General features: G+C 39.5%; 1 protein-coding gene across 1 annotated transcript in view; it reads left to right on the top strand.

Moving 5' to 3' along the window:
• Adar (Adenosine deaminase acting on RNA) overlaps positions 1 to 25867 on the top strand; it is a 164840-nt gene that overhangs the window by 22339 nt on the left and 116634 nt on the right. The window contains exons 2-4 of the mRNA XM_067156056.2: positions 470 to 512; positions 16098 to 16141; positions 16240 to 16288. Of these exons, the coding sequence (XP_067012157.2) occupies positions 16282 to 16288 (7 nt within the window). The 5' untranslated portion in view covers positions 470 to 512; positions 16098 to 16141; positions 16240 to 16281. The remainder of the gene's footprint in view (positions 1 to 469; positions 513 to 16097; positions 16142 to 16239; positions 16289 to 25867) is intronic.

A 25867-nucleotide genomic window follows, 5' to 3' on the forward strand; every position in this document is an offset into this window, starting at 1 on the left:
CACTGAAGAGGCGTACTAGGGAAATGAGGAGTGAGGTAGTTTCCCGTTGCTTTCCTCACCGAGCCAGGGTTGCTATTACATATCAGTCTGCCAAACCCACTGAAATGCATACACCAACCGACCCTATGAGCAACATTTTCACACCATCCATAGCAAAGATTGGCATTACTAGCATCGCTCATACCTCAGTCACTTTCATATTGTCAAAGCCAAGGATAAGACAGAGACAGATTTATGAAAGTAACAAAATTGCTCTAGTCTATACCAGAAGACATAGTGCACTGTAAACACAGGCTCTTTAATTTAGAACACATTTATTTTTACTCCAATCATTTTCCAGATTTTATTTGAGTCTGTCTTCACCCTGTGTTTACAGTACTGTATGTCCTTAAAATAGAAACGACAACTATATTCTGATATTGCAACTCATTTCACTTACACTAATGTGCATGCTTTATTTTTCTTACAGAATTCATCAATATCAGGACGGAAGAATTCATTGTGTGGTGATGGTGAGTTACTATCAGTTTCCTTGATTAATGCAGGGATGCGGAAATTGTCTCTGAATTGAGGAGCCAGCCCAAAAGCTTAGGTGCCAGCATGAATCCCACCAACCTGATACTTACGAATAATAGAGTTGCGGTACTTAGTGTTGACCTCGGTATATATGTATAGGAGTTGTGAACAAAGGACGCGTACAACCACTAATATGTAAACACAGTACCACAGATGCATTATACTTTAGACTGTGTGTGACTATGAAGTAATTCGTTCTCAATTTTTCCACCAAGTGCTCTACTGCTGTAACAGATACGACCCAACTGCGTTATGCAAGTGGACTGTCCACTATCAGTAGTGCAAAGTCTCTTGTTCGTGGTTATACACCAATGGTCATGTCCAGAGAAAAAAATATATATTCTCCTTGGTTATTTATTTATCGTATGGTATCGTAGTTATTTATTTTCGAGAAGATCCCGGTGTGGTTTTAAGCTTGTTCAGTGATATCACGTCGAATGTCACAGGCCTTTCGTTGCATATTGATGGGTAGTAGAAGAAAGAAAGTATGAACAAACGGAAAACAGACGTTTTCAGGGAGCCGAAACTCAGGCGCCAGTAACAAAAACACAGTTGCCGGCGCCCAGGATTTCTGCACCGCTGGATTAATGCAAAAAAGATCGTAAAAGTAGTAAGCCATTAATTGCTATTCTATATAATGAATGTGTAGGAAGAAACTCTTTCAAGAAATTAATAGTTTCAAAGATTGCAGACCAGAGAAGGATATCTTTTCCACTGCCTGTCATTACAAGTAAGTTGTGGAAGTAAGGCAAACTGCTTGCTAGATTTCTAACTGACTCAATCCCACTGTGCAGTTTTACTCATTTCAGTAAATGATCTTTGTAAAGCTGTAAACCTGTAAAGCTGAATGATCATAGCTTTTTACTGGCGCAAGCTTTCGCAGCCGATGTCATTCGACTATCTTGGATGGTTTCCCACTATATTAGATTATATAGACATTTTAAAAGTGTCTACGTTTCAGCTTCACTACAGTAGCTCTTATCAAGACGTCCCGGAAAGCCATCAAAACTTGTTGATCACAGGTTTGCCTGACTCCAGTTAATTTATTGCCTAGTGCAGGCATAAAAATACTCCTGCCACAAACCCTCCTGTTTTCTGGCATTGATGTGTTTCAGCTTTGACACAGCCTAGAAAGTAATTGAGATACTTGTTCACGGTCTTTTGTCTGTGAGGCGCCAAAGATATGACCAATGCGCCTATTAGAACCCTCAAACAGAGGAAATACCAATGAAATATTTCACTGTTCATTGCCACTATGGCTTAACAAAGCCCGTGTGACACAGTCTGGCTGTTCGTGTTGATCACGAAAGTGACAATGAAATGATTTGATTTCCCAATTAGGTGAGTTTGGCAGAGTAATCCAAGGATCCTAACAGCCATACACCTTATTTCTTTGTCATGCATGTTCCAATTTATATTATTACAAATACAGAGTCTCTCATATAAACGAAGACCGAACGCACGGTGTTTGTACCCTGCACTATGGGAGAATTAATGTCGCGCGCCGCTGCCCTGCTTTAAGTGTGTATACAATCTTATATGAAATCTTACCTTACAAAAGATGCTGGAAGTGTTGCCCTTCCTGGGTTATAAAGACATGGTATCTGGTAACCACATTCTGGCTGTCGTGAGTGAATTCTGCCACTGTAATGTTTCTGATTTCATTTGTAATGTTTTCTTTCAGTTCCTCCAATGTGCGAGGATTTGTTCTCAGGGTCAGTAGGCTGATTGGTGATAGTCCCAATGACAGTTGGAATCGTGTACATATCTATTGCGTGACACATATACAACCTTCACTTAGGTAATTTTTATTATTTGTTGGAAAGGATCATCTAATTACAAGTGATTACTTTCATTTTGACCGTCAATTATTAAATGTTAAACAATTAATTTATTGAATCCACCTATTCAATACTAGTAAAGTCTTTAGGGCTATAAAATTGTCATTATATTAAGTTTAAGTATGGTACATGTTTTGCCTGTCATTGCAGGCATCGTCAACCATGAATTCTAACTCCAAGTCAGAGCTCTGAGTGGATGCTTACTAGGATTATTCTAAAACAATATTTTTTACAACAATTTGCACTGGAGTATAAGAACATTAGTTCATATTGGAATGAACAAGCTGTTCTAGTTTAACAGTTCAAATGTGACATCCAACATAAGTTCACATCGAATGGAAATAATATTAACTGTCAACTCTCATGTGCCGGTAATGAGAATGGCATGATATGAGTGGGGTTTAAAACATCTGTATGTTTTTCATTCTATTAGATTAACTTGTACTAGAACTATTCTTAAAAACTATTTTACTTTTTTACACAATTTACACTAATATATACAACATATGGTACAACTTGGGAAATTAACTTGCTGATCCCATCATAAAGCTTCAATGGGAGGTCCTACTCATGTCCACGTCGTATGGGGATAATACAAAATATCAACACACATAATGCCGATGCTGGAATGGCAATTGTAGTCTGTTGGATCATAATATTTAAACATTTCTTTTTACATTAGTGGGAGATCACAATACATTTATCTTGTATGGTTTTGGGATGGCTTAAATATTCTATAGTAACATCACTTCCTTGAAGAATGAGAATTGCTATTAAAGTGGAGTGCCGGTTGGATGGCAAGAATGCTAGTAGAGAACTTGATTGAGTTTCATTAAATAACGGATTATTTTATCTCCGTGTAAACAAGCTGTATGTTGTTTATGTTGTGAAGCTTTTGAAGTTATTCCATGTAAGCCTGAAGAGGAGTTAAACTGGATTCTGGATGTAAGTGTGCGTCTAGTGAGCATGTTGAAATCTGTGGAATAAAACGAAAAAGTGTGTGTGCTATGTTAGGATGGTTTATTAGTGGATTTAATATTCTTCACACTTACGCTTTAGACATTAGGAGGAAGTCCGGTTGTGTAGCTTGTGTGAGGTGGTCTGAACAGTCGCTTTATCTCTGCCTCTCGTATTGTAGGGGTATGTTATTGTCGGCCGGTAGTGTGTTGGGAGGAGTGGGTTGGGCGGGGCGTTAAGATTGCTATTGGTGCAAGTGGGGGAAGGGGTGTGGCTGGGCTAGGGGGCAATGGCTGCTGTTGATATATGGGTGTGGGTATTGGAGTTAGAATTCATGGCTGATGATGCCAGCAATGACAGGCGAAACATGTACCATACATAAACTTAATATAATGACAATGTTATAGTCCTAAAGACTTTACTAGTATTGAGTAGGTGGTTTCAATAAATTAATTGTTTAACATTTAATAGGATCATCTAATTCGCAGACAATAAGGGCTGCAAGAAGGACAAACTTCTGCCCAAAATAAAAAAAGCTTTGAACACACAACAATAATTCTAAACGTACAAAAAATTTGTAACATATCAGATCAACGTCACAATAAAAAATCCACAAAAATTCACTTGACACATTAACAGGTAATATAAATCCTAAAGAAAACTTTTCAAAAAAGTACCAGGGCAATGCTTGGGGCAATTTCATATCAAGACACATTATCTGACCTCTTTACAATGATTGCTGCAGAGCAGCACTGGTCCTCTAGTAGAAACCCCTACTTGTGTGCTAATTTTGTAAGTGATTTATACGGTGACCGTTCAAGATTCACCCCAATGTCATCTAACTTGTACCCTGTTAAAACTATTTGTGACTGGGCGAGTTGGTCGTGCGGTTAGGCGCGCGCAGCTGTCAGCTTGCATCTGGTAGATATTGGGTTCAAACCCCACTGTCGGCAGCTCTGAAGATGGTTTTGCATGGTTTCCCATTTTCACACCAGGTGAATGTAAGGCTGTACCTTAATTAGGGCCATGGCTGCTTCCTTCCAACTCCTAGGCCTTTCCTATCCTATCATCGCCATTAGACATATCTGTGTCGGTGCGACGTCAAACAAATTATTTTAAAATGTTGTTCATGTGTGCACAAGTTTTTTATTGAGCACTGAGCCAGTAGTTTATTTACGAATCTGTGCTTGTGAAGGTGGCACTTCACCAGAAAATTGCTGAATAAATGTATTGCGTACCCGTCGAGCTGACTCGTACTTAAAATAACTTTTACATACAAAAATATGGTGTTGCTGTGATAACCGTCTCACAATGTTGTCAGCTGAGATTCAGGCTGGCGACTGATGCTTGTGGTGAACGCTGCTTGGAAGGTCAAGAACTGTGCGCGCGGTTCCAATACTGCAGCGTACGTATCGGAGTGTGAAAACGCCACTTGGGCGGTCTTGGTTTACATTAGAGACCCTGTATTTAATCCTAATATTCTTAATGACAAACATTTTGAAAGAATACCGAGAATAACAGAAGGATGGACATACCTATGATAAGAATGGTGGCTAATGTCAAAAAGCAGGAAATGGCACTGTCAAGGAAGTGAGTTTAAACTAGTGAAAGCAATGACGAGTGCCTGCTTACAATTTTTTTAAAAAAATTGTAGTTAAGAAATAATGGTCGTAAGTCAAGACCATTCGTTGTTGTTTTCTTCATGCTCTTTCCCCTGTCGGGAGTACATCCATGGTATTTTAAAGTGGATAAAAGGGTGACTATGGGCTCTCAGCTTGGGAACGTGGCATTGCTTCCAATTACTTGTGCCAGGCTCCTCACTTTCATCTCTTGTGTCCAATTTCCCTTTAACAACTCTCGTTCTCTTCCAACTGTGACGGTATTAGGTTTGTGAGGCCTAGGGAATCTTTCATTTTCATGGCCATTTTCTTTACCGATACTTCCATCCTTCAAAGTGTCAGACCTCTTCCTTTTTCTCCCCTGATTGGTATCAATAGAGGATGGTTACCCAGTTGTATTTCCTTTTAAAACATTAACAACCACCACCACCACTCTTTCTGGCCTTTTTTCAATTTACTTATGGTGGGCATTGGATATGTACTTGGCCCAGTTTTACTGCCAGATGCCTTTCATTCTGCCAACCCTATGCGGAGAGATTTATTCTCTGTTGGGCGTTTTTATGGTGGTTGGTAATGTGGTGTGTTGTATGTAAATGAAGAGAAATGTATTAAGACAAACGGAAACTCCCAAGTCAGAGGAATTAACCATACAGAATTAAAATCTCTGGCCCGGCTGGGGCCTTCTGAACCAATGTCCGGCCAAAGAGCCAGATAACCAAGACCAATCCTTCATGCTGAATTACATATTTTTTATCAAAGCGCTATAACAGAAGGAAGTGGCAGAATTAGATAAGAATAACATAAAAGCAAGGGAGATAAGCGTAAGGAGGATCTGAATTGCGACTCTGCAATTACCGGGTTAAACGCACTCATACAATTTAGACTTTTAGTAAATTTGACAGCAGTCAGCCCAAACATATTCTTCTCTTGTACCCACTTCTGTGCTTCCCTAGACATGCCTGCTCATATCACTCTTTTCCTTGATACGTTGAATGATGGTTTCTAGCACAGGACCGCTTTCCCAATCGTACTTATGAAATAAACTTGCAGTATTATCGGCACACTTTATCTTGGTGCATTTGTGTTGGGGGGTGAGGAGTAAGGAGGGAGCTGTCCCGGTTCCGGTAGTGCTGCCAACTGAATGAAAATTAAATCTGAATTGAATCGAGAATATGAGCGATCGATATGAAGTTTCTAAACCATTGTTATCTTAAGCCAATAACTGTATCACATACACATTATATAACATTATATAACATTTCTCGATGTGAATCTTGTTCCTAGCATGACTTCTATAGTTTGGCTTTGCTGTGTAAACAACAACAGTACTAGTACGTAAAGTGTATGCCAGATGCCGCACAACGATGCTTAAGCGATTCATAGTTTGTGTTTCATAGGTTGCCAGTACGAATCTCGAAGATTGCCGAGGTCGACCAATTCAGCATTAGGGTGTAAATGCACCAAGATAAAGTGTGCCGATAATACACACACAAATACAGGGAATCTGTGCATACTGGCTGAAATTCACCATCACCCTGCCAAAGAAACTGTATTCCTAATAATATAGCTACGTAGGTGGTTTGAAAAGTTCTCGGAATGTACTAGAATTACGTATCTTACCTCGGTGGAACTGCTTTTATTTTTCAACATAGTCTCCCTGTAGACTAATGCATTTGGTCCAGCGATGTTCCAATGCCTTGATCCCATCTCGAAAATGAGATTCCTCCAGGCCTGCAAAATACCTTTCTAGTTCGGCTGTCAGTTCTTCCCTTGTAGAAAATCTCCGTCCACCGAGGAAAATTTTCAGCTTGGGGAATAGATGAGTCTGATGGTGCCAAATCAGGTGAATAAGGTGGATGTGGCAACAATTCGTACCCCAGTTCATGAAGTTTTGCCATGGCAATAACACTTGTGTGCGGCAGAGCGTTGTCCTGATGAAAGATGACCCTTTTCCTTGCCAAACCAGGCCTTGTTTCGCGTATCTTTTCCTGTAGTAGGTCTAGGAGGTTTGCATAGTATTGCCCGTTAATTGTTTGGCCAGTAGGAAGATAATCTATTAGCAGAATGCCTTTTGCATCCGAGAAAACTGAGGCCATGACCTTTCCGGCCGAATGCACTGCCTTTTCTTTCTTTGGTGGTGGTGAATCAGCATGTTTCCACTGCTTTGACTGCTGTTTTGTCTCTGGGGTATAGTAGTGGACCCAAGTTTTATCTGTAGTCACAAACCGGCGCAAAAAATCTTGTTCATTGCACTGAAAACGGGCCAGACTTTGTTCGGACATTTCCAATCTGGTGCGTTTATTGTTCAATGTCAAGAGCCGCGGCACCCATCTTGCGGATAATTTTTCATACCCAATTCTTCGGTTAAAATATAATAGACCCATTCAGGAGACATCCCTACAGCTTCAGCAATCTCCCGCACTTTCAATAGACGATCCTCCATGACCATTTTAAGCACTTTTGCGATAAATTCTGGAGTCGTAACACTTTTTGGGCGTCCACTACGCGGATCATCATCCAAGCTCTCCCGACCAAATTTAAACTCGCTGGTCCACTTGGCAGCAGTTGAAAATGAAGGAGCAGAGTCCCCCAGTGTGTTCTGAAAGTCGGTATGAATTTCCTTTGCTTTCATACTTTTCTTTACAAAGTATTTAATCACTGCTCGAATCTCAGTTTTTTTCCATAGTCACAAATCACTACGCGGGAACAACAACAAAGAGTCGTCACTACCACACTCCTGCAGCTAGAGCACTGACGCGCCACGTGTTCACTCACAAAGAATGTGTAATTATTGCGTGGGAACCTCGTTGCTCTAGCACTGACATCTAGCGGTGATTCCGAGAACTTTTCAAACCGTCCTCATATAAAGAGTAACACTGAAATAATTTTGAAGAATTCTACACTATCGATTATTTTGCCTAGTTGTACTTCCTCTTAAAACAATAACCACCGCTGCCGCCGCCGAACTGTCTTTGTACAAAGGATGCTTTGGTGTTTCTCCAGGTTGTAGTTCAAAAATGTTGTGATCAACAACAAACTGTCTTTGCTTGCTTCATTGATTGTGAACAAGTTTTTAACAATATTAAGTGGAGTACAAAAGGTGACATTGGTAAGCTATGTCGATTTTTAGTTTTTAATGGAAAATTATTATTTGAAGTTTTCTGTTCAATTCTATATATTTTCCATTGATTTTGGACTGAAAGTATATCAGTTTAAAAAAAAAAATGTTACTGCACAAGCTACTTCTCCAGATTTGGTGAGCACTTGTTCAGTTAAGATAAGATATCTCAGAAACTATTTGTTCTAGAAGACTGTACTGTAATTTATTTATAGTAAACTTCCTGTTCCATAGGTTGGGTACATTGGTTGCTATGATATCAATTAATGTCTGGTATTCACGTAGTAAGAAGCATGGTAGTTTCCACGTCTTGCAAATGGCATTACACTTTCAAGTGTGATTTCTGAGAAACTGCACTGTTTCCCCTTTTCTAACTACTTAACGTGGAGTTACAAGTTGTCCATTTCATGACCGTATTGATGTTTAATCAAGAAGTAAGTATAAATAACCACCTAATCGATACTTTATTAATGCCTCAGGCAAAATTGAATAAAATTAAAACTTACAGGACATGTTTCGACCACTTAGTGGTCCTCTTCAGCTGTATAAATAAAGAACTGAAAAGAAAAACATTGACAATAAGCACAAATAAAAGTTCTTTGGAGACTCCTTTGATAAAAATGGAGGTCATCAGAATAGGTCATCTTGCCTCTCGTTCTTGTTTGGAAAAGATGTTTATTCTGCGCTGTCTAGAGGGTCTGTCTTTGAGCGCGACCTGGTGAAGTAACGATGTGATACAGTTTGACAGTTCATGGAAAGCTCTGGAGAGAAGGGAAGTAGAGTTTTATCGTCATCTAAAATAACATGTGAGGGAGGAGGGAGATTGGGCTGTGCTTCTGCGATGTCGTGTTTGATTATATCTCTTGTTCGTCTAGTCTGTTTCATGTCTACCCATTCTAAGTATTTGCTAATATTCTCATATAAGATGTTTTTATGCTCGTTGTTTTCGTTGAGATTCTCTTCACCGTTTTCCAATTTATCAAGAACGATGTGGATGTTTTCCAGGTTGTTCATAAGATAATTTGAAGGTCCTGTTTTATATTGGTGAATTTGTGGTTGGACTCTTTCATATGTGATCCCATGGCAGAGAATCTTTTGTATCTTTCAGCATTGACGTGTTCTTGATATCTAATTGAGAAGTTCCTTCCAGATTGTCCCACGTAAGTTTTTTTACATTGAGCACAAGTCAGCTTATAAATACCCGATTCCTGGAATTCGTCATCTTTAAGTTTATTAGCTTTATTATGACTAAAGAATCTATGTTTCGTGTTGTTGTTTGTAGAGAAGGCTACCTTGGTATTGTGTTCCGTAAAGACAACCATTTCCAATTTAAAATATACAGGAAACCCACTTTTACCCCGACTACAATCAAAAGTGATTCTTTACATCCCATCTCGCAAAAGAAATCAGCTTATTATAGTTTCGTCAACAGAGCCTTTGAAATTCCGCTAACAGAAACAGACAGAAAAAAGGAACTTTCTTTCATTCGTCAACAGGCTCTACATAATGGTTTCAGTTTGAAATTCATCAATAAAATCATCACTAAATGCAAATACCAACAACAAATTAAACTTAAACAGCATTCAGAAAAAGAAAAAGGATGTGTAAAATTCACCTTTAATAACCCGAAGATTTACGAAATCACCAACTTATTCAAGAAACACAATACCAAGGCAGCCTTCTCTACAAACAACAACACGAAACATAGATTCTTTAGTCATAATAAAGCTAATAAACTTAAAGATGACGAATTCCAGGAATCGGGTATTTATAAGCTGACTTGTGCTCAATGTAAAAAAACTTACGTGGGACAATTTGGAAGGAACTTCTCAATTAGATATCAAGAACACATCAATGCTGAAAGATACAAAAGATTCTCTGCCATGGGATCCCATATGAAAGAGTCCAACCACAAATTCACCAATATAAAACAGGACCTTCAAATTATCTTATGAACAACCTGGAAAACATCCACATCGTTCTTGATAAATTGGAAAACGGTGAAGAGAATCTCAACGAAAACAACGAGCATAAAAACATCTTATATGAGAATATTAGCAAATACTTAGAATGGGTAGACATGAAACAGACTAGACGAACAAGAGATATAATCAAACACGACATCGCAGAAGCACAGCCCAATCTCCCTCCTCCCTCACATGTTTTTTTAGATGACGATAAAACTCTGCTTCTCTTCTCTCCAGAGCTTTCCATGAACTGTCAAACTGTATCACATCGTTACTTCACCAGGTCGCGCTCAAAGACAGACCCTCTAGACAGCGCAGAATAAACATCTTTTCCAAACAAGAACGAGAGGCAAGATGACCTATTCTGATGACCTCCATTTTTTATCAAAGGAGTCTCCAAAGAACTTTTATTTGTGCTTATTGTCAATGTTTTTCTTTTCAGTTCTTTATTTATACAGCTGAAGAGGACCACTAAGTGGTCGAAACATGTCCTGTAATTTTTAATTTTATTCAATTTTGCCTGAGGCATTAATAAAGTATCGATTAGGTGGTTATTTATACTTACTTCTTTCTTAACGTGGAGTTCTCAAATTTTTACCTCTCATTAACAGCATTGTTGTTTTTATAGGGATCTACAATGGTAGAGATGCCACATATAGTTTGATCATAAATATTTAAAAAAAATAAATACATTTAAAAATTGAAAAACTTTATTTTAAAAATCTGTATATTTATTTCTGATAAAGGTGGGAGTAAGAACATAGATCATTAAATGCATTAGATATGAATCTATATCCTATCAAAATTTTGTTTTATCACCTTCGACAGTTCCAGAGAAACTGGAATGTAAACCTGTCGAATTTAACATTATAAGGATAGGCCCTTTGATACTTCTCTTAATCATAATATCCATTATTATCAGCTGAAGCAGTTTGGGCTTGACAGTAAAGATGTGAATATTGGAACAAAACACATCACTTCAAAATTAGTGAGATTAGTGAAGAGATCACGATACAAAAAAAAAAAAAGTATGAGAGAATATTGTATCCTTTATCCAATCCTTTTTAACTTATATTCTGAAGCTTTTTTTTTTTTTTGCTATGGGCTTTACGTCGCATCGACACATCGTCTTATGGCGACGATGGGATAGGAAAGGCCTAGGAGTTTGAAGGAAGCGGCCGTGGCCTTAATTAAGGTACAGCCCCAGCATTTGCCTGGTGTGAAAATGGGAAACCACGGAAAACCATTTTCAGAGCTGCCGATAGTGGGATTCGAACCTACTATCTCCCGGATGCAAGCTTCACAGCCGCACGCCTCTACGCGCACGGCCAACTCGCCCGTTTTTTTTTTTAACACACCATGAAGTCATTGTTGGAATCAAGATCAACGGGAAGCAAATAAATGCCATCTGCTATGCAAATGCCATCATGTGACACTTGTCAACAATTTAGGCTGTCAGTTCCTTTTGAACTGCATCAATGAAGTAAGCGAGGATTCAAACTTAGATGATGATGATGCTTGTTGTTTAAAGGGGCCTAACATCTAAGGTCATCGGCCCATGAACTTAAATATTCATGTAATCAGCATGCAGAAAATCATCCATGCTGTTGACACCCTGGACAGAAACACCATTGATAGGGTATCACATTTCAAGTACCTACGATGCTGGCTGGCACAAGAATAGGATCTGGATGTAGGAAACAAAACCATAATTGGCAATGCAGGAAGTGTGTTTCTGAAATGAAAGTCTTGTGTGCAACCGTGAGCTGCAATTCGAAACTTGTTGGCCTTACATGTGATAAAATTCATTTTTGGGTCCATATTGAAAGTATTTGTATTAAGTAACACTAGTTCACTTGTTCACCCACGTATTCAATACAATACAATCTTACTTTATCCTTATCATTTTGAACATAAAATTAATACATTGGATGGTACATGTTTTGCCTATCAATAGTAGGAATCATCAGCCATATTTTTTACTTTAGGAATACATCAGTAGGAATCATCAGCCATATTTTTTACTTTAGGAATAGATCGGGTACCTGATTGGCAATGACTTATGAATACTGTTAAAAACTATGTCTTTTAAAATGGATTAGAGATCGTTAATCAACTATTACAATACAAAATGTAGTATACTATTACTTAACAATATTTGTTTTAATATTTGAGTCTAAAAACATGACAATTATTTGAGGATTATGACATATGTGGTTGGTTCTTGATATTAAAAGAGACCGGGCGAGTTGGCTGTGCGCGTAGAGGCGCGCGGCTGTGAGCTTGCATCCGGGAGATAGTAGGTTCGAATTAAACTATCGGCAGCCCTGAAGATGATTTTCCCATTTTCACACCAGGCAAATGCTGGGGCTGTACCTAAATTAAGGCCACGGCCGCTTCCAACTCCTAGGCCTTTCCTATCCCATCGTCGCCATAAGACCTATCTGTGTAGGTGCGACGTAAAGCCCCTAGCAAAAAAAAAAAAAAAAAAAAAAAAATATATATTAAAAATTGTAAATAAAGATAAAATCAGAAAGCACATTCCATTTACTTGTCAAGTGGCATGTTGTTAAAAACTTGAGGAAAGTTGAGCATTGGTAATGGTTATTGGTTCTTGAAGTTAATAAGTATTGATTTTCATTTATATGCTTATAAATTTTGAAGAATTTCATATGGCCTGGTTCTTTTTGAGATAATATTAGTTGGAAATGCTGGTGCCGTAGGCTATGTTGAAGTTTGTGTAAACGTCATTAGTCCTTGTTCCCACAAATATTACATCAAATTGGGGCTGTACCTTAATTAAGGCCACGGCCGCTTCCTTCCCACTCCTAGCCCTTTCCTGTCTCATCGTCGCCATAAGATCTATCTGTGTCGGTGCAACGTAAAGCAACTAGCAAATATTAGATGCCACATAATTTACATAATGGCAATTCTTATGCAGGAACCGCAAAGCAGGAAAACATTCTACATGATGGTCACCAACCTTTTGTAAGGAGACAGGACCAGAATAATAATAATTATAATATTAATATATATTATCGAGTGAGTGACTGTGTAGTTTGGGTCACATAGCTGTCTGCTTGCATTCAGGAGATAGTGGATTCAGACCCCATTGTCGGCAGCCCTAAAGATGGTTTTCCATGGTATTGCATTTTCTGGCTCCACGGCTATATAGTTAGCATGCTGGCCTTTGGTCACAGTGGTCCCAGGTTTGACTCCCAGCAGGGTTGGGGATTTTAACCATAATTGATTCATTTCTCTGGCACGGGGGCTGGGTGTATGTGTCATCATCATTTCATCCTCATCACGTCGCGCAGGTCACCTTCGGGTGTCAATCAAAAGAACTGCATCTGGCGAGCCGAACTCGTCCTCGGACACTCCCGGCATAAAAGCCATACGCCATTTCATTTCACACCAGGTATTTGCTGGGGCTGTTCCATCATTAAGGCCACAATCGGCTTCTTTGCAATCCTAGCCCTTTCATATCCCATTGTAACCGTAAGACCTATCTGAATTGGTGTGACTTAAAGCAAACTACAAAAAATATATGTATTTTGTTCCTGTTAGCATTCTTACCTGGTCGCTTATATCTATACTAATATATAAAGAAAGACTGTGAGTTTGTAGCTATGCAATGGGTAATGTCAGAAACTAACAAAAACTACTACTACTACTACTACATTTCTAGGATAATGTAATTCCGGGTAACATAGGCTATGAATCACTCCAGAATATCAAAGGGTTCCCACGAGAACCATGATTTAAGGAAAAAAATGGCAGCAGTAATAAATCTCAAAGTTTGTATGTTTGCCTGTCTGTGTTTCTTTTGCATAAAAACTACTTGACTGTGGAGCTCAAATTTGGGAAGTTTATAGCTGAGACCTTTGGTTAATTTAACAGGCTACGTACTATCATGCTTTCTTTTCAGTGGGCTATGCAGGGAAAGAAAATGTGAAGCAATTCAGAGGAAAGCATATGCTGGGCCCCTTAAAATTGAATCATCATCATCATCATCAATGTCCCACTCCTGTACCCAAACTGTTAGTCCTATTGAGCAATGGAGTGCACCAGATGTACCTGAAATTTGATTTACCAGAGAAAAGTTACTGTGAATTTTTGTTCTTAACTGTAATCATTTCCAGACGAAAAAAAATGTCTGTTTTTGCGCATCCTTTTGAAGATTGGAACGTGATGTCCTTTCTTTGAATGAATGAATAAAATGTCACAAAATGGTGGAAGCTGTACTTTTAAATTAAGAACTACTACACACATTTTTGTGTGATTCATGGTGCACACTCACCCTTTCATCTTTACTTTTTGCCTTAACCAATAATAAACCATAATATACAACCGACTCCGCTACTCTAGCACCGCATATGAGTATCTCTTATTTTGAATGCCTTTGATTGGCAAGGATTTTAAATAGATTTAACAAATGGTGAAAAAAAATAACAGAAACATACTCAGTCAGCTAAACTAGCTCACATTCATTGCCAGGGGTGCGAGGTGTATGGTGAAAGTGCAATGATGGATGGAATGGTGAGGAAAGGGTTTGAATGTTCAGTGAATGTCGTCAGCATGTGTAAGAGGTCGTGCCGAATGGCCGACCATCTTATCGTTGCAGGTAATTTTGTGTGTGCTTTGAACCGAAAATTTGTGAGGACAGACAGTAAACAATGTGGTCGCACTCTCTGCTTTGCCCACAATGTTCAAGGTCGGTTCTCTACCTTATTGCGACAAATCACATAGGACTTCGGAGATTGTGTACACTGTGTGTGCCAAAAACACTTCACTGAAGAACGTAAGACCAAGCAAATGGACATTGTGTTAGCCTTCCTTACAAAATATGCTGAGGAACATGATGATGCGTTCAACCACATTGTTACAGGAGATGAGTATCCCATATCACTCTTGAATCAAAACAACAATCCTTGGAGTGTAGGCATTCAACATCGCCAGTGAAGAAGAAATTCAAACGGACAGTTTCCACCCAGAATATTATGTGCACGGTTTTCTGGGGAAGACAAGGTGTTTTGCTTGTTGAATTCTTGCCTTGGAATGCAACAATCAAATAAGATGGCTACTGTGTGACACTTGAAATCTGCGTTGTACCATTCAGAACAAATGCTTTCTTGTGGAAACAATACCAACCTACATGCAGCCAGTCAAACCAAGGACCTCATCACATCACTTATTTGGGAACAATTGCAGGAGAAAAAATTCCGTTCCCTCCTGGCAGTCCTGATTTGGCACCATTTTTTCCTTTACCTCAAGAAGTTCCTTGATGACAAGAATTTTGATGGTGGTGATAATCTCTGAGAAGGGGTACTTTTTTTTTGCTAGGGGCTTTACGTCGCACCGACACAGATATGTCTTATGGCGACGATGGGATAGGAAAGGCTTAGGAGTTGGAAGGAAGCGGCCGTGGCCTTAATTAAGGTACAGCCCCAGCATTTGCCTGGTGTGAAAATGGGAAACCACGGAAAACCATTTTCAGGGCTGCCGACAGTGGGATTCGAACCCACGATCTCCCGGATGCAAGCTCACAGCCGCGCGCCTCTACGCGCACGGCTAACTCGCCCGGTGAGAAGGGGTACTAACAGGGCTTTTATCACAGGCAATATTCTCTGACAAAGGCATACAAAAATTGGTGCCCCCTTATGTTGGGTGCCTTAATAATGGTGGTGACTGTGGAGAAGTAGTTTAAGGTGTGTAGAATCCAGAAAAAAAACAAAACAAAGATTTTCAAAATAATGTGGCATTTCTTTAAAAGATATCAGTACCTGCTTTAAAAAATGCACCTCGTATATACCCTCCACTCTACTACTGAAAGTCTTTTTTAATGAACTTCTTCTCTCAGTTGAACTTAAATACATTAGTAGGATAAATTAAATATCCTAGAAGTAAGTTTTCTTTGAAAGCATGGGAGGCGAATTGTTTACTGCTGTGGAAATTTTTTATTTGCTAATTCTACCTGCCTTGTACATTTATTAATGCTCTACTTTTTTTATCCCAACAGTGCATTCGCCTGTGAACAAGAAACCTGAAAAATTCAATAACGAGGTGAGTTTTATATACAATTTGTTTTAATTTCTTTATATTTATTCAGTTTTCTATTTACATGAAACATCTGTTGTAATGCACTTTGATCTGTTTTATAGCTGCCATTGAAGATAGACCAGAACAAAGCTACTTCCTTGGAAATGGATGGTAAGTAGGTAAAGGATGTTGCTGTTCTGTTACAAGGTTGCTTCCCCTTGTCTAGTTGTGTGACACTCGAATTCTCTCTTTTTTTTTTTTAAATCAAATTTTTGTTTGAATGCAGACTTTTGTATGATCGTCACAGTGGTTATTTTCCTGAACGCTTGTGAAGTAGATCTGTTATTGTGATTCACAGTGCACCAGGAAGAGGTGTAACTAAGAAGCTTTTCAGTCTGTCAAACACACAAGTTCAAACATAATATATAACACTATAACATACCTGTAAAAAAATACACTGTTAAACAAAAAACTGACATGTTTCATTCTAAAAGAACATCCTCAGATTCTATTAAATCACTTTAAAACATGTGCATATATGTAGAATATGGTTTATGTTGCGTAAACTAGTCAGCGATTAGGAATTGGGTGATGTTATGAAAAAATTAGTAACATTTTCTGGTAGGTTCTTATCTTAGCTTCTGTCGTCCGTTATCTTCCGTAGTTGTGTCTGGATTGTCAGTTGTTGTTTATTTCTTGTCTTGCTTTTGTAGCCTGTTGAGGATGGGGAAGGGGGAGGGGGGGTATTGGTGAGGAGAAATTTGAAGGCAATAACTCTGCTTCATAGATAGGGGAGGGGAAGTGGGTGTGGTGATGGGAATATATGTACATTGGTTCTGTGTGTTGGTGAGTGGTTGGAGGTACTGCTTCATCATCTTGTAATGTATCTTATGTGTTGGGCAGTAAATGCATGTTTATGATTTTGATCAAGTAAAGTATGAAATTGAATGTAACATGGATTGGCTAAGAGAAGAATTCACTATATAGAAGAATATCCTAACCCATATTCCAGACATTTGAGTCAGAGATTTACTCCTGTGGGATTCATTAAATGCTAATGCAAAATGTGGAGAAGAAAACAATCTCACCGAGCTCGATAGCTGCAGTTGCTTAAGTGGGCGATTGGTCGTGCGGTTAGGGTTGCGCAGCTGTGAGCTTGCACCCGGGAGATAGTGGATTCGAACCCCACTGTCAGCAGCCCTGAAAATGGTTTTCCGCGATTTCCCATTTTCACACCAGGCAAATGCCGGGGCTGTACCTTAATTAAGGCCACAGCTGCTTCCTTCCAATTCTTAGGCCTTTCCTATCCCATCGTCGCCGTAAGACATATCTGTGTTGGTGCGACGTAAAGCTAAAAATAAAAAAAATTAAAAAACAAACAATCTCATTCATCACCAGATGGTTCACGATGCACCACAGTATTCCATGTAGTAATGTTGCCAGTTTAGCTCGAATTAAGATGTTTCCTGTTCACACATCTGCGAATTGCAGAACAGATAAGGTTATCAGACTAATCAAAGGCAATAGGGCGGGGAGTAGGACAGGAGGAGTACAGTATAAAATAAAATCAAGTGCAGCGGAAGAAAGATAAAGGTACGCAAATATAAGAGAGATGAAGATTTTATTTATTTATTTATTTATTTATTTATTTATTTATTTATTTATTTATTTATTTATTTATTTATTTATTTATTTAATTAATTAATTAGTGCCTGGCCTTACAGATACAATACACATGTACATAATTTTGGAAAGTACACTATATCTTTATGTCCAGGTCGTGTATGTAATTAATTGTCCCTGGAAATGCATGACCAAAATCACTGTCGCCACTCTACTTCCTTTTTTGAGCACTCGGTGATATTTTGGATTGTCTACTTAAAGGCACCACAATCGTAGTTAGTTTTAGAAATTATTTTCCGTTTGTAGTGGAAATCTGTGCAGTTACCATGGCCTGATCGTATCCTGTTAAAGAGTAGACCAGGTTTTACGAGGAAGCTCAAATCCAGGTGGCAGCGATGAACCAATTTGTGGCAGAGTTGACTCAGGCCTAATATCTTGTCTTCCCTGCCATTCTTTAGTTATACTGAAGTTGGTATTCTTCAGTATTGTATTGCAGTTCTTATTGGTGGATTTCAAGACCTTTAGACTATTCAGATTACTTTCTTGAACTCCCCAAGGAGAACGTTTGTACGTCTAAGATCTGGTGAGGAGATATCGCTGAGGATAGATAGACAATATGTGGGCGTAGATCTTATTGTGCCGGTGATGAGACGCATCGTGGTGTTGAGCTGCGTACCTATGAGGTTGGTGTGAGGGCTATTCGACCAAACAGGAGCACAGTACTCGGCAGTCGAAAACACAATTCCTAAACCTGTGCATCAAAGTTAAGTTGCCGTTGAACCCCAAGTTGTACCACATAATTTTTGGATTACATTGTTGCGAGTTCTTACTTTGGATTGGATTTTATGAAGGTGTTGTCCAAAGGAGAGTGTTCTATCAAAGGTGACTCCTAGATATTTAGGGAATCTATTATGTTTTAATAAATGATTTCCACTGTATATCTGCAATTGTTCATTAGCCATCTTGCTGTTTAGATGGACACCGCATACTTCTGTTTTGTTGGCATTAGGTGTAAGTCTCCACAACTTAAAGTACTGTAACAATTCTTCAAGGTCATCTATTAGGGTCATCTCGGATTTCTCAAATGTTTTATTTCTAGTAGCAATCGCCCAGTCATTGGCATAATCAAATTTTTTTGAAAGTGTGGCAGGCATATCTGAGATATATAAGCTAAATAAGATTGGAGAAAGAAGTGCATTATTTAGTGATCTTTTGGTAGAGATACGTCTTTAGGTTTAACCTTAAAGTCCCCTACACATGACTCCGGGTGGTGCTAAGCGAGCAACAGTGAACAGGCGACCAGACATATTTCTCTCCTGGTCAAGATACAATATTAATGAACATGGCTTCATCATCCAAAGGCCCTTTCCAAGGCCAAATTACTACTACTACTACTACTACTACTACTACTGGAGATGAAGATGAAAAGTAAGTTTTAAAAAGTCTGCGGATAGCAGGGGAGCAGAGAAGGTGAAAATAATACAAATAATAATAGTATTGTAGGCAAGCTTGTATCACACAATTTCAGAAACTTATTTCTCTGTTAGACAATGAAGCTTATACAAAAAGAACATGTACAGAACCCATATGCCGAATCTTACAGTTGCTAAAATGGAATTAGTAATGTATTATTGTATTAAGAAAAGGAAGTTAGCTGAAACTATTTATGAACTTCTAATTTACAATACACTAGAGTCCCGTTAGTCCAAAAGTCCGGTTAATTCAAACTGAAATATTCATTTTTTTAAAAATCTCCTTATTGAAATGAAAGAACATATTATAGATGAACATTTACTTGCATTTGATTAGTCATATCTTACTAGAATAACTTAATGTGAACATAATTACACATCATAAACCATCAATCACTGGTCGTTTATCTTTACAAAGTCAGTTAGTTTCTTTTGCCGTAGTGATTGGAACCTGCTCGAAGATGCAGTGTCAAACCAGCGTCTCTTAAACATCACATCGGTGGGCGTAGCAGCGGAGTGTTGCTCGTCGTAGCGTACGGCAAGTTCTAAGGCAGCCGCGGCATCTGAATGTGACACTAGTTGTACTGTACTGTATTGTAGAAACTATTTTCCTCAGACGGTTGAGGCGCTGGCCTTCTCTCCCCAACTTGGCAGGTTCGATCCTGGCTCAGTGTGGTGGTATTTGAAGGTGCTCGAATATGTCAGCCTCGTGTAAGTAGATTTACGGGCACGTAAAAGAACTCCTGCGGGAGAGAATTCTGGCACCTAGGAGTCTCTGGAAACGGTAAAAGTAGTTAGCGGGACGCAAAAACAATAACGTTATTATTAGAAAATATTTTCCGGTTAATGCGTAAAATTTCGTAATCCAAACAGACTCAGGTCCCAATTAGTTCATATTAACGGGACTCTGGTGTACATTATAACACCTCTGTCTATACTTCTACGGGATGCTTTGTTCCTTGTTTTTGGTTAGGGGAAATGAAGGGGTAGTGGGGTAGGGTGAACGTTGTGGCCACTATCTATGTTCGTTTGAGATCGGAGTGGAAATGTTTATTCTTCATCGATAATGTATTCATATGTATTAGGCCGAACAGAGGTCACTTGGTAGGCCATGGCCCTTCGAGGCTGTTGCGGCATGGGGTTTGGTTTGGTTTGGTGAAGTTGAATGTATGGTAGATTCAAAGATGCTGGATTTCTGAGCCCCAAGTAGGCAGTTTTGATCCTGATTTAGTTTGGTTGTATTTTTAAGGTGCTCAAATACAGTATGCCAGCCTTGTGTCTGTAGATTTACTGGCATGTAAAAAGAATCCCTGTGGAAAAAAATTCTAGCAGCTTGGAGACTTCATAAACTGTAAACGATGTTATGGGACTGTCATCTTCACTGTCATGAGTTGGAAAATGGCCAAAGTACTGAATGATCATTGAAATTTGGAGGTGCACATAGTAATTTGACCTGTGTAGGCAGAATAGAAGTTAGCATGTCCACTTAGAACAGTTCTGATGACTCTTCTATGATTTTCTTGAGGTGGAATGACCTTGAGAAACGAAGTGCGAGATGGTTAATTATCAACATTAGAATGTCTACCAGTAATTTAATTACCAAGAAAGTGACAAATTTAATCAACTATTAACAAAAGTAACTACATATTGATGTTTTCGGTCCCGCTTTGAAATATATTAAATAGATATCTCCGTAGTATGTAGACATTTTATTGTAACTCTCTGTATTATCTTTTTTTTTTTTTTTTTTTTGCTTTACGTCGCACCAACATAGATAGGTCTTACGGTGACGATGGAACAGGAAAGGCCTAGGAGTGGGGAGGAAGCGGCCATGGCCTTAATTAAGGTACAGCCCCAGCATTTGCCTGGTGTGAAAATGGGAAACCACGGAAAACCATTTTCAGGGCTGCTGACAGTGGGGTTCGAATCCACTATCTCCCGGGTGCAAGCTCACAGCTGCGCAACCCTAACCGCACGACCAATCGCCCGGTGTATTATCTATAAAGTACACTGTGTTATTTGTGGGGAACAGTAAGTACAGCAACAGTCAAGTGATTTCAAGTTCCGAGTCATGGTTAGAACAGCCATAGTCAAAGACTGATGAGTTTCTCTTTTGAGGAAGCGGACCAAAGTCTTTGCGAAATGTCAGGAATTCCTACTGTTTATTTTATTGACACAGCAAAAACCCAAAAGATAATCACATCTGTATTATTGTTATACATACAAACACTAGCTGTTTTATCCATTGCTCACAGATTATTGAACATTTTACATCCCTAGGGTTAGCAACAGAAGGTAATGAGAAACCACTCCTGTTGACCTTCATCAATAGGGTTGATGGCCCTGCAGATTTACACCTTGTAAAATCAATCACACTAACTATACATCAGTTAACTCATTAATGAGACAGCTAAAATATATTTCCCTGTCACTGATACCCGCTTTTGATGAACAGTAATTAAATTTAAAGTCAGTGAATACAGTACCTTTTTTATCACAGCTTGTAATGTAAAGTGTATTAGACATCTAAGATAGGACATTCCTTTCTACAATATTTGTTATGTATAGTTTTTAGATGGAACTAATATTTGGAGATATAATTATATATCTGTAAAAAAAAAAAAAAAAAAAAAAAAAATTGCGAACATCATCTCCGTTATTATTCCTCGTGCGATAAAAACTCATAAACCATAAAAGATTGGATTTCTTTTTTCACAATGTTTATTATCTGCAGTTTTACAATTCAACTAATATTAATGGAGGAAATTGATATTTCCTGTTTTAGGACCCGCTTCATATTGCTGTACCTCTGTACATGAATCAAGTAATATTTAGCCCAGTGCACAGAGTTGAACTTAAATTTTCCCCTTAGCTACTTTCCAATGATGTAACAAAAAACAGACAAAAATTGAACTGAACCTACTTTCAACTTTTGTATACCTTAACTGAGATATGAACAAAGTCACTTTGATGTGTAAGGCAAAGTTATAATTTTATTTGCCATATATTCATCTTTAGGGGCTGCCTGGCCAACATGGTGAAAGTGCCCTTGGTTCACTCAGGATGTGGGATCGATTTCCCGTCAGGAAGTCGAAAAATTTAAGAAACGAGATTTTCACTTCTGGAGGTGCACTTGGCCCTGAAGTTAATTCCTGCAGGCAAAGGCGGCTGTGCATAGAGCTAACCACTCTAACCCACAAAGTGCCAAGGTCATGGATAGTGGAAGCTTTTACCTTCCATCCCTCTAAGGGCATTCATGACCTGAATGGAGATTACTTTGCTTCGTGTTTTATATACATATATGTTCAAATTTGTGTGTATAGTGCTAATTACAAGTTATACAGTAGAACCTCAATAATTCGAAATTGATTCATTCAAAATCTTGCCTAATTCGAAGAAGCTCTCGTTCCTGGAAACATGAGGTATGGTTTTGTATCTTGCTTAAATTGTTTAATTCAAAATACGGATAATTCGTCATTCGAAGAACAATGTCGGTCCCATTACCAAAATTCAGCCTTTTAATTCAAAACTGCCTTTACATTAAAAGAAAAATAGTATTTTACAGAATAATTTAAATTAAAAATTTCTCCGCATCGTGAAAGAACGCGTCTTCCAGATCGTGCAGGGGTAGCTTTCCGCACTTTCACTCACTTTGGTGTGTGTACAGTGTGCTTCATATTTGCCAAATTTGAGTGAAATCATAATTCTTTTGTATTCAGTGGGTTTTTTTTTTTTTCTGCTAGGGGCTTTACGTCGCACCGACACAGATAGGTCTTATGGCGACGATGGGATAGGAAAGGCCTAGGAGTTGGAAGGAAGCGGCCGTGGCCTTAATTAAGGTACAGCCCCAGCATTTGCCTGGTGTGAAAATGGGAAACCACGGAAAACCATCTTCAGGGCTGCCGATAGTGGGATTCGAACCTACTATCTCCCGGATGCAAGCTCACAGCCGCGCGCCTCTACGCGCACGGCCAACTCGCCCGGTGTATTCAGTGTTTTAAAGAATGCCACAATATCACGTAACAGGCAGTGTGCAGAGGAACATAATCTGCGAACAGTGGCGATGCCAACAGCGAAAAAGCGTGGCTCATATAATCTATTCGTATGCACCGAACAGTATTGTCAGCTAATACAGATGTTGATTCCCATAGGGAATCTGTAATATTTGTTCCGAATGAGTAAATTTATAATACCAATATAAATGGTCCGTTATTGAACATTATAAATTTTCCAGCTAACTCATTCCTGGTTGCCAGCGTTTCGTCCTCGTGTGCTAGGCTGGGCTCATCAGTTAGTACCTAGCACACCTACCAAGACGCATGGCTGGTGCATACTGTGGAGGCCACTGCGTAGGCCAATTGTAGCCACCGGCAGTGCCAATGCACTGTGAGACACTCTCTCACTACTAAAAATTGATGCCTGTTTGGCCATCAGATAATACAGATGTTGATTCCCATAGGGAATCTGTAATATTTGTTCCGAATGAGTAAATTTATAATACCAATATAAATGGTCCATTATTGGACATTATAAATTTTCCAGCTAACTCATTCCTGGTTGCCAGCGTTTCGCCCTCGTGTGCTAGGCGGGGCTCATCAGTTGGTACCTAGCACACCTACTCATTCAGAACAAATATTACAGATTCCCTATGGAAATCAACATCTGTATTATCTGATGGCCAAGCAGGCATCAATTTTTAGTAGTGAGACAGAGTCTCATAGTGCATTGGCACTGCCGGTGGCTACAATTGGCCTACGCAGTGGCCTCCACGGTATGCACTAGCCATGCGTCTTGGTAGGTGTGCTAGGTATCAACTGATGAGCCCAGCCTAGCACACGTGGGCGAAACGCTGGCAACCAAGAATGAGTTAGCTGGAAAATTTATAATGTCCAATAACGGACCATTTATATCAGTATTGTCAGTGCCGATGAAACTGCATATATTTTTTTAAATGCCGAGCCCAAACGGATTTAATGGCTTTAAATGAGAGAAGTGCCAGCCGGGAAATCGTACAAGGGTAAGGGTCACTGTACTGTGTTGCAGTGCACCTGGAAGCAAGAGACTTCCTTCCCTCGTCATATGAAAGTTTGATAAGCCACGATGTTTTAAGGGCATTGGGCACTTTCCGTGCAAGTACAAGGCATCTAAAATTGCAAATGGTACAGTAATCCAAGAGATAAAGCTTTTGCACAGGACAGTCAGCATAATTTGTCCTCATCTTTCTTTTTTTTGAATAATGTAAATGCACCTTGTTGGATACATTTTGGAAACAGTGTTTTCCATGGCATTTGAAAGGTTTAAACTGAGAATCAAGGTGATCGCATGCATTTATGGATCTTAGAATATTTTGTGAAACTGCAAAGGTTGGCATTTCTGAATTATGAGTTGGCAATTAATTCGAAATCACGTAAGTCCTATTTTGCGTCCCAACGACTTTGAATTAACAAGGTTTTGCTGTACATGTTCTGTAACAAGGAGGTTTGTTTGTCTAGATGTTTCCCTGAACGTGATTTGAGTGTAAAAGAAAAGTATATAAATCTTCCACCCTAGTCAATACACAAATATACTTAGTGGCCAAAAGTCATGGGAAGACACTGAATGTGGTGTTGATAACGAGTTGCTCCTGTGCGAGCCCTCAAAACAGCAGCAATACAGCGAGGCATCTACTCTACAAGGTGTTGGAATCGTTCTGTAGGGATCTGGACCCACCCATCTAACACTGCTATTCACAATTATTGGTCTTGTGTAGTTGGTGCGGGGTTCATGGAGCGAACACCAGCATCAACAGCATCCCATAAATGCTCGATTGGATTAAGATTGGGGGATCTGGAGGGCCAATCCATGGGTGTAACTTCATTGGAGTGCTCCTCCAACCACCTGTGTGCCACCACAGAGCGGTGATATGGCGCATTGTCATCTCCAACAGGATACTCTAGGGTCAGAAAGGGATGCAGATGGTTTGAAAGAATGTCCACGTAATGTGCACCTGTCAGCGCTCCCTGCAGCCGGACAGTGGGGCTAATTGCGACTATGAGAATGCCACCCTGACCACAACTGAGCCACTTCCCGCCTGGACACAACCTTGTTGACACACAGGATTCATAGCTTCATGGGGGCTTACACCACACTCGCGCATCCAGCAGCTCGATGCAGCTGGAGCCGGGATTCATCAGACCACTGCTGCCACTGTTCCATGGTCCATTGCCGATGTTTGCGGGCCCATGCACGTTGTTGGACTCTGTGTCGAGGTGTCACCAAAGGGACAAGAGTTGGTCACCGGCTGGTGAAGCTTACGCGGTGCTGTTGTCTTCTTACAGTCCTGGTAGAAATAGGTTCCTGACTCCCAACATTCAACTGGGTGGTGATCTGACTCACAGTAACCTGTCGAGCACTCAGTATGGTTCTGCGGAGGCGACGTGATGTCCGTTCGTTTAACACCTGTGGTCTTGCCTTGCAGTGGTTTACATGGGTGGTTTCATTCTCTCTGCGATATTGAAAATATACCCTCGACACTGTAGACCTCAGAAACCCAACGCGTGTAATCTCCGCAATGCTATGTCTCATGCGCTGTGCGCCAGTGATCATCCCATGTTCAAAGTCGGTAACTCGTGATGTGTTGCCATCTTCACGACACTGTCTGTGACAGACTGCTCAG

This window comes from Anabrus simplex, chromosome 12 (assembly GCF_040414725.1).
Source record: "Anabrus simplex isolate iqAnaSimp1 chromosome 12, ASM4041472v1, whole genome shotgun sequence".
In the NCBI taxonomy this organism is placed as follows: domain Eukaryota; kingdom Metazoa; phylum Arthropoda; class Insecta; order Orthoptera; family Tettigoniidae; genus Anabrus; species Anabrus simplex.